Below are 17,113 nucleotides of genomic sequence, written 5' to 3'. Positions count from 1 at the left end.
AAATAAGTTTTTTTTAACCCTTGGCACCAATCGCATGCACATTTTTATTTTTTAACTTCTTAGGTTAGTGTGGCTTAATTTAGTGTCCATCCCTGTAAGACCATTCATTCATTCACTGGCAGTAGAAAGTGAGCACATCCTCCTGGTTTCCTCGTATCAGCACCACAGGGCAGTGGAGGCCACAGGTCAGAGTATCCAGCCAGGCCATGTACAGAGCACTAGTGCAGTCGCTGTGTGGCACTGGAAGGCTCCTGGAAAAAGCACAGCATTTACATAAGCATACCAAAACTGCACGACAAAAACAGAGACTGCTCTTATACTTGACTTATGGGGAAAATATGTACAAATGTCAAATTTGTGCATGCTGTGGTTTGTAGCGAACCCATGGTGGTGGGTTGTGGATTTTTATGCAGAATTTTGCATCCCTGTGGAAATCAGACGATGTTCTGTTTTCATCTCCTAAAGCTGATAGAAAGGCCTGTATGCATGTTTCACCTACAGTATGGCATAAATCTATATTACATAGCCTTAGACTAAACTAGAAGAGAACATGATCAAGACCTCTCACAGTTTTATAAATTATGCTGTGTTCTATTCAGACACTGACTCAATTAAACAAAGAATGATGGTTGCGGTTGAAAATATCCAAATAAGTTAAACTATCATTATTATGTTGTATTATATTACACACGGCTAGGCCCCTTAGTTCCAATCAAGAGAAATCTTAATGCTTCAGCATTTATACACACTATATAAACATTTATTAAATGGTTTATAACTCACTATAATGTAGGGTTAAGACCACATATAATTGTTTATTAACATACTTTTCAACCACTATAACTCTTCCTGGGGGCACCCAGTGGATGCTGGTTAAAAACAGACTAATGAATGACAATGCTGTAAAAGACAGTTGTAAGAATATAAACTATGTCTTCATGGGAGAACTTATTTATTTTTTAACAAATGCTATAAATTAATAGACTTAAAATGTTCTCATGTACAGCATGCATCTACTTTTTGTTTTCACTTCCTAAGAAGACGAGGGGGAGCATCCCCAAAATATCTAAAAAATGTCAAACTGACATGGCCAAACTGCCTTGATGTAATATTTTCATTAACCTGAAGTGATAATGTAAACTGTGTACTCACACAACCACGAGACCAGCATATATTGAATTCCTCCGGATGATTTCATTCAGCTTCACTTTGGTCTCAGACTGGGAAGGAGGGAAATTAATTTTAGACATCTCACTCTCTCACACACACACACACACACACACACACACACACACACACACACCTTTTGTCTGAAGGCCTCAAACTCTTTGTCTGATATTTTCCATGGAGCGTTTTCTCTCAGTTCCTGAGCTAAGACACCATCCTGCTGTTCATCATATAATCTGAAGGAGGCGACACTGTCCTCAAACCTTTCAAGGCTTAAAAGCAGCAAGAAGAAAAAGAAAAAAAAGGACAGAAGTCAGTGTGCGATGAAAGACAGAAATAATAAAGTATTGGTCGTTGAAAGTTCAAAGACCTCTTAAAATTTGTAAAACACTAAGTCTGTCGGCCATTCATGATGGACAAGTTTAGGTGAAATTTCCAGGGCTGATTATTTATTATTATTATGAATACCATAGAGTGAAATATTTCAAGAGCATTAAAAGCCCATTGAGGTTTATTTGTCTTATTTTAAACAAACATCTTTATGTGATCGTATGTGTTTGTGTATGGAAAAATCCATGGGGATGTCAACCCTGGAAAGTAGATTAGATTACATTTTATTTGACATGGACATCACAGTAACATTGGACGAACCAGATGCATTGCTTAAGTGTTTTAGCTCACTTGCTTCCACTCAGGGCACCAGAGTCTAGAAGTACAGCACATAGTGGCTTTAATGTTTTGTAATTTGTTTGTTCACAAAAAAGGTATACCTAAAACAGTGAACATGACATGCCTGTTATTATAGACTGATCCATTCCTGTTTCAGTACAACTGTTCCAATTTTAGTGTGTGTTGTGACAGTGAATGCAGAGGTTTCCCGTACATACTTCTTGGCCTGTGGATGCTTCTCGCTGTCCGTCATGACTGTAACGTCCTTAAAACCAAAACGAAACCGATCCAGAAGACGAAGCATCCTAAAAGAAACAACAGTCAAAGTCTCAGCACATCAGTTACCATAATGCATTACCATAATGCATTTTATACACAACAGTCTCCATGAAGCCTGAATTTCGGGATGAAATGTAAATGGATGGCAAAAAATACTGCAGAAATCTAGCAGTTTACAATCCAATCAACCTGCATGAATAATCAAATTTGCCTAAATAAAAAATGTGATTTAATATAAAACTGTGGTTCAAAAATAGATACAACTGTATAAATGCAGATCATTACAAGTCCAAATCAAATTTTCCGCTGGACTGCAGATTATCAAGGAATGTATTCCACCATTTCCAATACTGTACACACATATATGTACATATATGGAGTTTTGTAGGAGGAGAATAGTTAATTTTAGTCAGTATTACTTGCGTTGTTACATGCGTACCAATTTCCTTCTTACTTTTCCAACATTACTTGACTGAATATTGAGTACTGATATTTAATTTCAAATAGGTGCATTGTGTAGCTATTCTGTAGCTCAGAAAAAGTGAAAAAGTAGAGGGGCAGGACCAAGACCTTTTTTTATTTTACTGTTCTTGGTGTGCACCTGGATGGGCTTTTATAGTGTTACATTATTATTAATTATTATTCACTTATCCCAGAAGGTAAAACAAAGAATACATACTCTGTGCGGCTTTCCTCCATGTTTTGTTCGTCTCCTACGATGAAGACCCTGACCTTACAGTTTTGCCATCGTTTTCTCCTGGTGAGGAGGTAAGGCACCAGCAGAGTCAGACCTTAAAAGATAAGAAAGAGAAATACTGCAGCTAAGAAAGATGATTTAAGCCCACAGTGTCAGACAGAGTTAGCTCCTCCTTGTGTCCACTGACCATTATTGTACTAAAACTACGCTGTAAAAATATATATTATATTATATCCATCCATCCATCGTCTTATCCATGGTTGGGTCACGGGGGCAGCAACTCCCACAGGCAACCCCAAACTTCCCTTTCCCGGGCCACATTAACCAGCTCTGACTGGGGGATCCCAAAGCGTTCCCAGGCAAGGGAGGAAATATAACCCCTCCACCTAGTCCTGGGTCTTCCCCAAGGCCTCCTCCCAGCTGGACGTGCCTGGAACACCTCCCTAGGGAGGCGCCCAGAGGGCATCTTTACCAGATGCCCATTCTTACCATTTGCCTTTCCTTACCTCAGATGACTTCTTTTGACTCAAGGAGCAGCAGCTCTATTTCCTCACGGATGATTGAGCTTCTCACTCTCTCTCTAAGGGAAACATCAGCCACTCTCCTGAGAAAACCCATTTTGGCCACTTGTACCCGGAATCTTGTTCTTTCTGTCATGACCCAGCCTTCATAACAATAGAGGGTAGGAATGAAAATTGACTGGTAGATGGAGAGCTTTGATTTTTGGCTCAGCTCTCTTTTCTTCTTTTCAATGGTGTGGTAAAGTGAATGTAATATTGTCCACAATTCTCTGATTCTAGTGAGTGCCCTCTCACAGACCAATGATGCCATCAGGACCACATCTTCAGAATAAAGCAGCAATGAGATCCCCAGCCCACCGAACCGCATTTCGTCCCTGCCACGACTACGCCTCAATACCCTGTCCATGAATATCACAAACAGGATTGGTGACAAAGCACATTGTCACCGGTCATTCGTTCATTGTTTCACGATCAGGATAGAGCATTGTTCCTCTTCAATCTGAGGTTCGACTACTGGCCAAACTTTCCTTTTCAGCACCATGGAGTAGACTTTACCAGGGAGGCTGAGAAGTGTGATTATAACCCTGTATTTGGCAGACACTCTGTGGCCCCCCCTTTTTGAACATGGGAACCATCACCCCGGTCTGTCACCCCTTAGGCACAGACTTCCAGGCAATGTTGAGAAGGCGTGTCATCCATGACACCTCTTCCACACCCAAAGCTTTCAGCATTTCTGGATGGACCTCATCAATCCCCGGGGCTTCGTCACTGTGGAGTTGTTTGACTACCTCAGTGAGTTCCACCAGGAAAATTGATGACGATCAATGCACCCAACCTCCACAGGGATGCCAGAAAAGCTCTGCCAGAGGTGTGAGTTGTGAGATGTTCCCAGTTCACCCATATAATAATATATTACAATTATATTGATTATCACAGATTACCAACAGGTCATGTATTGTGCTTGTTTTGTCAGATCAAACCTCCATCATCTGCTATCCAGTAGATGTCGATGGTCTTCTTCCCCTGGTCAATCTGAAACACTGTCTTGATCTGATCACTTTTGTCTTCATCGGGGATGTCGTCAGCTGGAACAGCAAAAGGAGAGAGTGAGTTGCAGGGGCAATATTAATAATTACAATGAATAGTATTATGAAGCAATAATGCAGTCTGAGGTGTCCCAATATAGTAAAAATACTGTAATACAGTATATTTACGAAGTGGTGGCGTTTTTAGCTTCGCCTTTCGTCTCTACCAACTCCTCAGGGAAATATCTGGCTCCTTAGCTGCTAAATGCTTCACAATGTTCACCATGTAGTTGCTAACTGTGTGTGTCTGCTCAGGTGTACAGTGGATTTTTTCACTTAAAACAAAAAAAAGGCACTATGAGAGCCTTGAGAGTGAACCCAGTAAAGTTATGGTTAGACAGCTAAATCAAAGCGCTGCAAACCGAGGGGCGCCAACATATTCTGGTGATAACTCTCTGTAGGTTCATCACTACGAGGGATCCCTTTCATGGTTTTCTTTTTAAGTCAGAGTTAGATTTGGATTGGTTAGGATTTCATGGTACAGATCATTCTTCAGTAGTGGATGTAAGTCAATACAATGTCCTCAAAATATTGTATTCTGATGTGTCTGTGTGCTCACCGGGTTTCTTCTCAGAAGATTGCTGGTCCTCTTTTTCAACAGATTCCTCTGGCTCAAAACCCTGGTTCACTGGAAGACAGACATTGCATCCTTAACCATTTTGTTTTAAATATTATAGAAATATGTCATGTTGTAGGAAAGCATGCAGATGAAATAAAGAAAAGGATTATAAAGTCTGGATTACTAACCTTCAAAATCAAACTGGTCAGAGACATCCAGTCCTTCCACCATCCTCAAGATACATAAAGAGTAGTTAGTGTCGAAGGTATCGCTACAGAAAAGAAGAAAAGGAAGTTAAAATGGGAGTTTTAAAGTAGAAATTCTAACTGCACCTTTAGGCACTATAGTGACAACAATGACTTTTTAAATTCAATATAAAGAGCTGTCTAATCCTTCAATGACCGTAAAACCAAGAAAAAAAGTAAACATTGTTTTTTAATGATTTCTTTAACTACACTTACTATATGGTGTTGATATAATCTTCAATGCTTTCAGGAGAACTGTCCCTCCAGTTTGACTTGAAGCCCAGGACCAGAATGTTGGGCTTCAGCTTGCCAAGACCAGAAGCCTTAAGAAAATGTCAAATGAGAAGATAAATTGTATTTAAGGTTTCATAAAATACAAATAAAAACAGACAAAATACGTAGCAATACTATGTGAGTAAGAGGAAGTTTAAATGTTCTATTGAAAGTTATATTTAGCACCCAATAGATGACGTGTCCTACTGTAATACGAACAGATAAAAATATGAAAAAGACAAAATTACGAGGATGACAGGTTGTCATCTTAAAACAGGAGTCAGATTAATCCCCAGCAAATGTTGATCGATTGAAGCTGTAGTAATTTCCCACATGATGTGTTTATTACATTATGTTTTACCTGTAGCAAGTTCCGAGCTCCAACTCTGAGGCTGTCAGCAGTGAAAGGAGAATAAAAGGAGCGCACCTTCCTCTTGTTCATCCACTTTACCAAACGATCTGTATCATCCTGTAGCCGAGTCTGTCTGTCCTGATTCTTAAAGGACAAGGAGATTCAATAAAAGACATAAAAGCAAAATGAAGACATTAAACACGACCAGTAAAAATTGTCTGATGAAAAGCTACTGTAAGGAGGATTGGGTAATTTCTTCAATACAATGATATAAATACAACTATAACTGCATTTTGTTGTCTTTGTACTTGTACTCTGCTTCTCTTATTTTCCTTTCGCTAACAAAACTTTTGAGATGAAATGACTGACCATGATTATGTCTCCACAGATCATGAGGCTTGCGTGTTTGGTAAAGGAATCAACAAAGTCCACCAGGGCTGGTCGCTGGTTTGGTGGCCCAGTTAGGACCAGACATTGCGGTCTGAAGGAACATGAGGGTAAATACACTACTTTTCTACTCACTGAGAAGCATGAGATCAAATTTGAGTAAATTGGATTAGACACATTACAGAAAGAAGTCTAGGAATATTACAATGATATAACTGAGGCCTTGGGTCACTCACCTAAAATTTTTGACATGATCGTTGACACTAGATAAAGCGACAGAGTATGACAATGCCATGTTGTATGAACCTGCCTGGACTGATGAACCCCAGTTCACGTCTGTGGATATCAAAACACACATAAGTCAGGTAATATCACACTGACTTGTTCACTCTTTAATATAAGCCAGGCTAGTCTCATCAGAACATAGTTGCATTACAACGTTTTTGTTTTGGACCTACTTGGCTTGTTGTAGGTGACGTATATAAACAAGATAGCCATGAAGCTAAGGACGAAGAGAGCAGCCCACCAGGTAAATAGGAACATCAGCAGCACAGCGATCGCTGCTGCAAATAAAGCTAGCCATTTATTGTAGTAATGAAACATTGGCCTCCAACCTAAAGGGGGGGGGGGGGATGTAAACAGGAGACACACGTTAACTTAATGGTAACGTTATACCGTTTCCATAACCCTAAACCTTAGCCATAGCAGTGGCCAGACAGAAAAGCTCAAATGAGTCGTTTTAGAAGGCAATGACAAACAGGTAACTCACCTGGAGCATTTGTGAATGAAGCGTGAAAGCAGCTGAAGTTGATGAGGGCGTAGGAACACATGAATAAGTTGGAGTTCAAGGCTGCGATGGTGTTCAGGTCACCTGTTACGATACAGGAGAGAAAGTCAATCAATCGGTACACATTACAAATCTAAAAGCTATAAAGATAATTACAAAGTTATGGAAACTTTTTTTCTCTTTATTGGAATATTTAAATCATAGCTAGAACAAAAACACATTTTTAGCATACAAAAACAAATACGGAATCAATACTTCCAATAACAAAACAGTTACAGTATTAGATCACACCCACCAATGAGAACGAGGCCCACAGCAATGAAGAAGCAGAGTATATAGGCACGGAATGGCTCATTATTTTTTCCATAGCCCTTTGCAAAGACTCCAATGTATGGGTATATCTTGTCTTTGCACAGACACTGGCAGATAAAGCAGAAAGTAAAATGCTATTTAATATGTGCATCATGTTAGATTTGACTACATTTATACATATGTTAGTATAGATATAAAGCATTTAAAACTTGTTTTATTATGATGTTGCCCTTTTGAGAGATTACTTTCCCAGTATCATAAAAAGCTATTATAATAATAATAATAATAATAATAACAACAACTTTTCAGCAGCATTTACAGGTTAATGTATGTATCAGATTTGACTCTCGTCTTCTCTGTCATTGTGGCCATAGTCTGGCAGTTCAACAATGTAATACATCCTTAAAACATTGTTCATCACAAACTTTATCCCAGCAATGTACATCCCGTGAGCCAGACTAAAATAGATCTAACAGGCCAATTTACATCAGGGTTTGGCTGTGGTTTCTCACCTGAAAGACTTTAGGAGCGGAGACGAGGAAGCCAAGAGCAGATGACAAGGTGGCTGCAAAGACACCAGCAATGATGAGGTAGTACGAACCTGATAGTAGGCCCATTACCTGTTTGGAATAGTCATTAAGAATTAATATTGTTATCACATTTTATATAATCACTTGTGATTTAAAGTAGCTACAAGAAACTTTTAAATGTTTCTGAAACCATTTCAATTTCAAACAAGGCAAACAGTAAAAAGATCGCTATTAAAATATATAGTTTTTAATAATGCCTTTGCCCTGGTCTGATTTTTCCCCCAAAGTCACAAAATGATTTACAGCAGGTAAACTGGCTCTACAGTCACTCATTTTGATGAGTCACAGATTTCAGTGTAACACAAGCCTGTGTTTTAGTAGTAAAACTAGCAGGAGATTTGTTTATAAACACCTAATTGAATTCTAATTATACTTTAGAAGTTATCTGTTGTAGTTATGGCTGATACTGGGGCAGGGCCATGACAGAAAAAAAGGAAATTAAACAAAAAACAACTAAAAGCTAATAGGGAGAGTGACAGATGATGGGCGAAACCCGAGTCAACCTTGGTCGGTCTTTCAACAGATGGAGACAATTATGGGATTGTAAAGGATTTAAAACCGACCCTGAATTGGCCCTCTTCCTTCTAGACAGGTATGTATATGTCTTTTTCCTTTATAAAATAACTTGCAATGCGAGACGTGGTTGTACGTCAGTAGCCTAACATTACATGAAATTACACCCCCTTTGCATTTAGTGCCCAGTTTTTATTTATTTTCATTTTTGTTTGTGTTAGCCTACTAATTTTCTTTTTGTCCCCCTGTACTTGTTTTAAGCATCCTTGGGTTTCATGAAAGGCACTATATAAAAATAAAGTTAAATTACTATTACGTTGGTTGCTACAACAAACTCCTGCTAATGCTTCGGCACAGTGACACCTGGTTTAGCTCATGATACATCCAAAGAAGGCCAAGTTACCGTTTGCAACATTTGAATATGCAACAATGCATCATGCAACGTATTCTGTTAGTGTAAATTAATGATTTTCTGTCTTAAGCAAAACATTATTTGCAACTATATGACCTCCAGGTAACGCTAACTCAGTAATCTACAGTGGGTAATACATTGTTTTCTCACGTGGACGCACATTATTTTTGTCTTTGTTAGTGTTGTTACTATCCTTGGGTAATGATTTTTGAATCATTAACACAATATTCATGTTTAAAAGGTTTAAATGTGGACACACTGTTTTCCAATAATGTGCTACAACGATCTTTAAGACAGCAGGTGTGGTAAAAAAACGCTTTTGTCCAAAGGGGCCACTAGCATCAACACAAACTACAAGTTCCTCGTAGCCACTTTAAGGAAAACTGGCTCCTTTACAAACCCAGTAAGTTTTGGATAATAAAATAATAAAAAAATATTTTTATTCCATGATAGGCAGAAGGATTGAGTGGTACCTTTGAAGTGTTGGCCAGACCAAATTTACAAGTCTGTGACAAGGTGCACTTTGTGAAGTTCCAGCCAAACTGACATCCCAGACCCACACAGTCGCTAGTAATGTTTCCACCGACAAAGTCACTCATATTACCAGAGGCGTCCCGCACCACACTCGCACCTGGGGGAAGATAAAGAGGTAAATATTTTCCTACCATTTTGAGCCCATCAGCCCTCACATGCTAATGCAGTATATGCGTTGGTATATGACACTGCCCTTAACATGAGTGATAAAACCTCAGGCTCCATGCCTCCTGTCCCTCCACCCAAACCAACCTAACTCAAAAATCAACCTCCTAAATAATCCCTACTAGTTCAGATAATTAAACAAATCAAATGAGAAGCAAATACATATGTTACATGCTAGGCAGAGTAGCAAAGTGCCTGCTGTATGCATTTATCTCCCTTTCTCTTTTTCTTTTACTTCCCCACTAGGTTTTCTCTCAAGGTGTGGAATTGATGATTGATTTCCACCTGTGCAGCCGGTAATGCAGGTCATTGGTTCCCTCAGGTTTTGAGTTGGCCAATCAGCATTCAAGGCCGTCAATAAAAGGAGCACACCTGAGGAGAGTTAACACTCCAAACTTTCTGATGGCTGAGATGTGGTTGAGTTGCATCTAAACTTGTATTTGGTTGAAGGTTGAGGACTGTAAGTGAGTTTTACGTTCAGGGTTAACTTTGTCTAGATACACAGGTTTAGTGGTCGGCGGCACCCCTGTAGGTTTTGTTAAGCACTTTTGTTAGAGAAGTATGCTAGGTCTTTTGGTTTGTGTTTTGCTTTAAGAGCTAAAGATGACTTAGGCCTGGATTTGTTATATCAATTTCATTCATCCACCTTTTGTAAACGTTTTAACTACATTAAAAATGTAGTTATAAAATGTAAAATAAACACTAATATTTACTTCAGCACTGACTGTCACTCATTTTAATTGTTATTGTCCCCGGTACCATCAAAGGGGATGTAACAAAATACTACATAAAAACATGTTAAATGATTAGCTTACCAGAAGTTACAGAAAGAACTAGATAGGAGAGTGTAGTAAAGAAAATGGCCCCTAGGGTGCCTTTGGGGATAGCAGAAGCAGGGTCCTGCAAAAGGAAACCATACAGAAGTCAAGATTTATGTAGTCTTTTTTTTTTAAGAAGTATCTCTCTGCCTTCTTCATCATACTTTGAGGTCGCCACAGATGTTGACTCCAGACAGGATGCCAGTGGCACCGGGAAAGAAAATAGAAAACATCCGGAAAAAGTTGCCGTCAGGTCCTCTCCAATCTGGTGTCAGGTTCGAAATGAAGATGTCCTCTGGTGACAGGCAACAACAAAAACACTTTACTGTCCTCTGAAAAAACTATATAACATATATTTTAAAACTGATGACATGCTGTAATTAAAGACAGTAGTTTGTCCTGAGAAGCCTGAACTCACTGTTGTATCGAAAGATGCCTTTGGCCTGTTTCTCTTGAGAGGGCGGGATGATTGTGCCCACCAAGTAGTCGGAAAATGAGACCAAGAGAATTATAAAGAACAAAATCTGAGTCTGAAGACAACGACACATGGGGAAGAAGAAAAAAAAGGAAAAACATATGATAAGAAGTATAAGGTAGTAAGCAAATAAAGTTAGAGGTGTCAGAATGTGCTTACCTTGGACTCCCACTCCATTCCAGCCAATACAATCATCAGAAGAATAACTAATGTGATCACGCCAATAATTCGGACATCATTCACGTCATCGACAATGGTGGTATTATAATCCTACATCAATATAACCACAGTATTCACACATAAGAAACCAAAAAATATGAAAATATATGCAAGTACATTTTGCGTAAATATAATCGGGCCTCTGCTTAACAGTTACAATATTTGTGTTCACATTTCATATACATATATACCTTTTAATAAATACTCTTTCATTCATTTCAGGTTTTTAAATTATTCTTGCCAGCTTACAAAGGAAGAAATAAAAAATGTAGTAAATATGGCACCTTTTAGAGAGCAAAGTAACAAAGTGCTTTAAGAACAATACAAAGGAAACGCTATAAAACAGTAAAAGAAAACTATCATGCATCTATTTTCTTAGTTGAAACATATTACATACCCGCATTAGATCCTTGACCACAATTGAAAAGCCAACGGTGTTGAGCGCACAGGCCAGAGCGTTGGCGAAGGAAAAGACTAACCCAATTGGGGCACCAAGTTCATAACCCAGAGAGCGGGAGATCATGAAATATGTCCCCCCTGAAAATGTTGGGGAACAGAGACAAGGTTGTTATCATAGAAGACTGTATATCTGTAGTTTTGAGCAGGGGCAAATTAAGCACAAAGCAATGAATTATAAAGTTATACATTTACATATTTTTTTATCTATATATTTTTTTGAGTGTATTTTGTTAGTATTCATTAGGAAATGGAATGCACTCTTAGCCACCGTAGCTAACCCAGCTAACGCTTCGCCTTCAGCGTTTTAGAAACATAAAAAACCTGAGGAAACACATTAGAATATCAGGGAGAGACAACGGCGTCTTTGGGTACCTGCTTGCCATCTCGTTCTTTACCGGAGACAAAGAGACTAGTAAAAGCTGAAGATTGGATTTTGAACTATTCACCAAGGTACCACACTTTATTTTATTGCTCTGTTGAGTGAAGCAGACAAAACCCCTAACCCAAACCCAGGGTCGCATCAGGCCTGCAACGGGGTTTGTTATTCTAATATCTGCCATCTTGTTTGTGTCTGTGTGTGTGTGCTTGGTAAGTTAAGTGTGAACTGGAATTTAAGGTAAGAAATTAAGTTAGTGTGTGTTTCCAGCTAAAGGGAACACATTATTATGCAGTAATTGTTTCCAGTTGAAGATAATTATTATTGTTTTGCTGTAACTCTAGTTATTGAAGGGAAAGAAAAAAGCGAAGCTTAAAGGAGGATAATTTTCTTTCATGTTTATTTTGTCATTCCAAAGTAACAATTAGACGGTAATTGTCTCTTAAACTGATTCCAGTGTAATGTTTGGTTATTCCCTGAGAGGTATCCAAGCCAATGTGCATAAGGTTTTATAATGTAAAATACGAGATACACGTATCTCGTTACAATATGCTAAATCCTTAAATGTGATAACAATTCATTGATTGAAGTGGGTGAATTAAACTTAGCCTAATAATAGTGGTTACTGTTGATTAGCAGCGATTAAAGGAACTCAAGAAGTTTAAAAGTGTAAGCTATATATACTGTATAAACTGATCTACATCACTAACTAGACCACAATTTGCACTAACTGTATTTTGACTCTTTACTACATCTCAGCAGTGATATAGACTGTCTGTTGATGTATATTGTGTTATTACTATATCACTTTCGCATATCCATCGACTTACACCTCACTTTGCGCCGGCTATGTAATGCCTACTTAATCTGCACTTTATGTAGCCTATTGTATTCTGTATTCTTGTATTGTATTGAATGTGAAACTGTATGTTGTCTTGCACGCTTATGCTTTTCCTGGCCAGGTCGCCAGTGCAAATGAGAACCTGTTTTCAACAGCCTACCTGGTTAAATCAAGGTTAAATAAAAAAATAATAAAAAATACGACAACATTACTTTAACGTTAATTATGTTAACTGAATTAACAAACTCAGGGCCCTTCCCTGACTAAATTGGGGATATGTGGGCTACACTTGACTTTTCACCCATTTTGAGACACAGGAAGTGACTGACCTGAGGCCACTCTCCCGTTGGTGGCGATGGCAGAAATGGAGAGGCCAGTTATTGTGGTCACCATAACAGACAACCCGATAATAACCCACATCAACACTGATGAGAAAAATGAAAATTCATGATACTACAGACATAGTAGCCATAGACTACTACATAGGTATTGATTTTTTGGTTTCAAGGCCTGTCTCTCCATCTTTGTGAGAGAAGTCTATTTCTGCAAATGTTTGCCTCTACATGACCACAGGGATGCAATGTAGATGCATATTTCTTTTCAATCATACATGCTTTGGATATTGTATAACATGGAGCACTAGAAGTTATCAAAAACAGCAAGTATATAAACCACCAGCATCTGAGGTAAAACTGTCAGCAATGTACATATGCACATATTATTCTCATGCAACATAATGTAAATATAATAATGTAAAGGTAAATCGAATGAAGTCCTAGATGAGATGGTGAGAGTGATGCAATGGAGTGTTACAAGCCACAAAACAGAGGATGGAAAGGGACTAATGTATGGTATGAAGGGATGAATGAACTCACCAATGCCTGCCTGAGAAGTGATCACTGTTACGCGCAGAAACAAGATGACTCCCCAAATATTCAGCATGCAACGCATCTGTGACAAAAGTTCAATAAAAACAGCTCAGCAAGATGTCTGTAAGATTGTTTCATATCAAGTGTTAACAGAATTGAAATAATTAGCATATGAAGTCTGTATGTACATTCAAATACACAGACGTATTGCTTACCATGACTCCAATAAACCAGCCAAATCTAGCAGGAGCTTTCTTTGGTGGAGCTTTTGACGGTTCAGTTCCACTGTCTGGCAGACTGCCATCTCCTGAGTCTGTGGTGGGGACCTCTATACCCGCCTCCTTCTCCTAAGTAAAAAACAGTTTTTACAAAGAAAAAATATTTTAAATTTGCTTAATGATAATGATGGTGGGAATGAGAAATCATTCACAAGTTAGATGATGTGAGATGTGTTTCTCAAAGGCTAAAACAAATTACCTCAAATGCCTTGCGGAGAGCATCAAGAGATGGTCGGCTCCCCGTCTGCTGGTGAAGCGTGCGGGTGTAATGCCCCAGTTGTGGTACCAGGTCTAACGTGCTGTAGACGGAAGATCTCCGCAGCTCTACCCTCGAGCCGCGGCGCTCTGATGCACTGTTAATTAGGAGGTCCAAGCAAAAGTGTTATTTTTAAACAAACAGAAAAACATTTGAGCAAATATTGCAGTAAATGCTGAAGGTTATTAGTAATTGTCGTGAGCTGCAGTTCCTTTAATGGTCCACTTAGGCCTACCTATCATGACATAGACATAAAAATGCCACAGTAATGGGCTAAGTATCTATAAGATTTTAGGTTAACTTTCTCAGGACACCATGAAATATAAAAGTTATTAATTACTTTGACTCAAATTTAAAAAATGAAATAATCAATTTGTAGTGTTAGACAACAAGGAATTACTGAAATTACAGTTAACCCTTAAACTATCACCAATATGGAATAAAGGATACACCAGTTGATTTGTAAAGTAAAAGTGGACACTAGAAGTTAACAACACAAACCTTGACTCAACGTCCGAGATGACGATGGTTGGAGGAAGCCCGTGTGAAGAGTACCTGGGAGGTCCTTCGTCATTGGTTGAGAATTGGACGTTGGGGACGCCCGGGTGCAACCCACCACGTTTGGATGTTAACTGCCCCATCGGCACGTCTTACTGACTCCTGTGCAGTATGGGGAAAAGGGCTGACAGGATGATAAACAATTTATTAAAAAAAGAAATTATTGGCAAGTGTCCTAAAAGATGCCACTTCTGTCCTCTAACAGTGACCATGTGTGTATCTAACTGTTACCAAGTCATGCAGCCTCACTTGGACCCTACTAAGGTAGTTTTAGTTCAATCCTGACTAGACTGGTAGGTCAATGGACTCCAAAGTCAGAAGTTCTCTTGGCAACTTGATACTAAAATAGATAATCATCATGAGCTCATACTTTGACTAAATTAAATACATGTTTAAGAAATTATAATATATTTGATTGATTGATTGTTTATTTGATAATAATACATGAGAGATAAATTGTATTTTTTAAGTATGTAAAACTAAATATTTGGATGAGTTTTAAAAAAAATGCCTGAGGAAGCTTGTTAACTAATCAACAATAATGATGGATGAATAGAGAAGGCGTGGGATTAAATAAGTGTATACTTCTTCCCACTCTTTTTCGAACACGTCCAAAAAAAATATATTATCAAGTGTTTGTTATTTATCTCTATGCTTTCTATTTTGTGTAATATCATTATTTTCTATATGACCTTTTCTGTTTTCTTTTACATTAAATTAATTTTAATCAATCAGTCAATACATTAATCAACCAAAATACATCGTTACAAAGGGTTGCATTATGTGTTCAACCCTTAGCAGTGTCCCCACTGGCCAATAGTGCAGGCATTATGCAACATGACCTCACACAAATTGCAACAGAAACTCCTTCAACTGATCTAGTCTCATAAAGGTATCCTCTATATCATATCATATCATAGAAAAAGTCCTAAGAGATCCAAGTGGTGGAAATTATTGAAAAATATGGAAATTGGTGATGCCAATTACCCATTGCAGCCCATGTTGAGGGGAGACACTATAGGTGAATAGGGAAATATTTTAACTAACAGATATCACCATGAAACTTTCCCAGCTTATTATTTACATTAAGGCAATATTTTTTTATATTACAAGTTTTCTGAACTTTTATGTTCAATTTAGCAAAAGAGACAGTATCTAATTAAATATTTGCTAATTGGCATCAAGGTATTTCGGTATTTCCAACATGCATCTAAGTGACTAATGTAAACAAAATCTTTAAAATCTTGAAATCTTTTAAAATCTGTGGTCCAGTATTGAGTGAGAACGCTGTAACCAGGACCCTATTGTCCCATGTTTTTGTGTCTGATGTGACTGATAAATGGAGTCTTGTGGGGTATGGTTAAGAAACAACTTTATTTATAGCACATATTTAATAAGATAATGTGTATTTTGCATAATTAAACATAACAGTTCAGAACACTTGTAATACAAAAAAAGATTGTACTAATTTACATAATCAACTGGGGAAGTTTCATGGAGATATCTGTTAATTAAAATATTTTCCCCATTCAGATGCAGTGTCTCCCCTGGACATGGGCTGCAATAGGAAATTGTGGCATCACCAATTTCAGTACTTTTCAATACTTTCCACCCATATAAGCATTTGTCTATTGTCCATTTTGCTATTTAGTAAAGAATAAAAAAACAAGGCTTAACTATACTCACACAGGTTCTTTTTATTCCAGATGAATAAGCTGTTGTCAATGGATGAATATGTTCCCTCTTTCATTTTACACTGGGACCCTTTGTATTTATACCTTCACCAAGGTAGTGGACATTCACGCCCATCTTTCTCAGCTTCCTCCCCCTCTCGGAAACACACCTTATTATTGTGTACACTGAAAGGAATGTAAAATATTTAATAAAAGATAATTTTGCCTCTTTGTGAAGTGATATTAGTGTATGCCTAAAATTCAGATATTTTAAATAAAGCCAATAACTCAATTTATTATGAAAAAAATATTATTTTGGTCTTAAAACTAATTGGTTCACACATCTTTACATTATCATTTTCATGTATGAGAATAAAGATTACATTTGAGTGAAAATGCATAACATTTCAACACAGTGCCAATTGACAATATTTTTTTCCAATCTAAACCATTATTATTTATTTACATACTTATTACATTTTTTGTTTGCCATATCTAGTTTCTGGTATTCTATATGAAAATAAATGACAGGAAGCATGTTCTTGCTTTCCACTGCAATGTTTTGCAGTAAACAGAAGAGCAAGTGGGTGGTTCCATCATAGCTGAACAGATTTTAAAAAGTAAAAAGGTATGTACTATGTACTGTAAACTCAAAGTACAACCTTGTCTTTGATTTTCTTGGAAGCGTACAGCAAAAATGTCACATTAATTACGGCTTAGCACAAAAATCTTGCCAAGTCAAAA

The 17,113-nt window shown here is 37.8% G+C and overlaps 2 protein-coding genes and 1 long non-coding RNA gene across 4 annotated transcripts in view; 1 reads left to right on the top strand and 2 right to left on the bottom strand.

Annotated features, from left to right (window-relative positions):
• Positions 1-17,113, bottom strand: part of LOC116053342 (solute carrier family 12 member 3-like) — a 136,326-nt gene that overhangs the window by 235 nt on the left and 118,978 nt on the right. The window contains exon 30 of the mRNA XM_035993647.1: positions 12,755-12,774. The gene's annotated coding sequence lies outside the window, so the exon portion shown is untranslated. The remainder of the gene's footprint in view (positions 1-12,754; positions 12,775-17,113) is intronic.
• On the bottom strand, positions 8-16,493 carry LOC116053319 (solute carrier family 12 member 3-like). 2 transcript variants are annotated; one of them, XM_031304372.2, is made up of 28 exons: positions 16,383-16,493; positions 14,640-14,820; positions 14,082-14,235; positions 13,820-13,951; positions 13,611-13,686; positions 13,065-13,160; positions 11,457-11,596; positions 11,000-11,110; positions 10,784-10,895; positions 10,530-10,660; positions 10,363-10,447; positions 9,322-9,479; positions 7,846-7,953; positions 7,317-7,440; positions 7,004-7,105; positions 6,693-6,848; positions 6,471-6,570; positions 6,217-6,328; positions 5,857-5,991; positions 5,439-5,545; positions 5,166-5,248; positions 4,978-5,046; positions 4,314-4,418; positions 2,795-2,906; positions 2,055-2,141; positions 1,304-1,439; positions 1,153-1,220; positions 8-251 (listed from the first exon to the last, which is right to left on the bottom strand). In XM_031304372.2, the coding sequence occupies exons 2-28, from the start codon at positions 14,777-14,779 to the stop codon at positions 113-115; spliced, it is 3,078 nt and encodes a 1,025-aa protein (XP_031160232.1). In that variant the 5' UTR covers positions 14,780-14,820; positions 16,383-16,493; the 3' UTR covers positions 8-112. The 2 variants fall into 2 exon arrangements, with proteins under 2 accessions (XP_031160232.1, XP_031160233.1); XM_031304373.2 differs by having other exon boundaries at positions 14,640-14,798; positions 16,383-16,457.
• On the top strand, positions 10,217-15,587 carry LOC116053346. The gene is made up of 3 exons (XR_004105803.1): positions 10,217-10,227; positions 14,986-14,993; positions 15,517-15,587. It is a non-coding gene; the product is annotated as an uncharacterized LOC116053346 (long non-coding RNA).

This window comes from Sander lucioperca, chromosome 17 (genome assembly GCF_008315115.2).
Source record: "Sander lucioperca isolate FBNREF2018 chromosome 17, SLUC_FBN_1.2, whole genome shotgun sequence".
Lineage (NCBI taxonomy): Eukaryota > Metazoa > Chordata > Actinopteri > Perciformes > Percidae > Sander > Sander lucioperca.
This window is presented reverse-complemented; position numbering and strand designations above follow the sequence as displayed.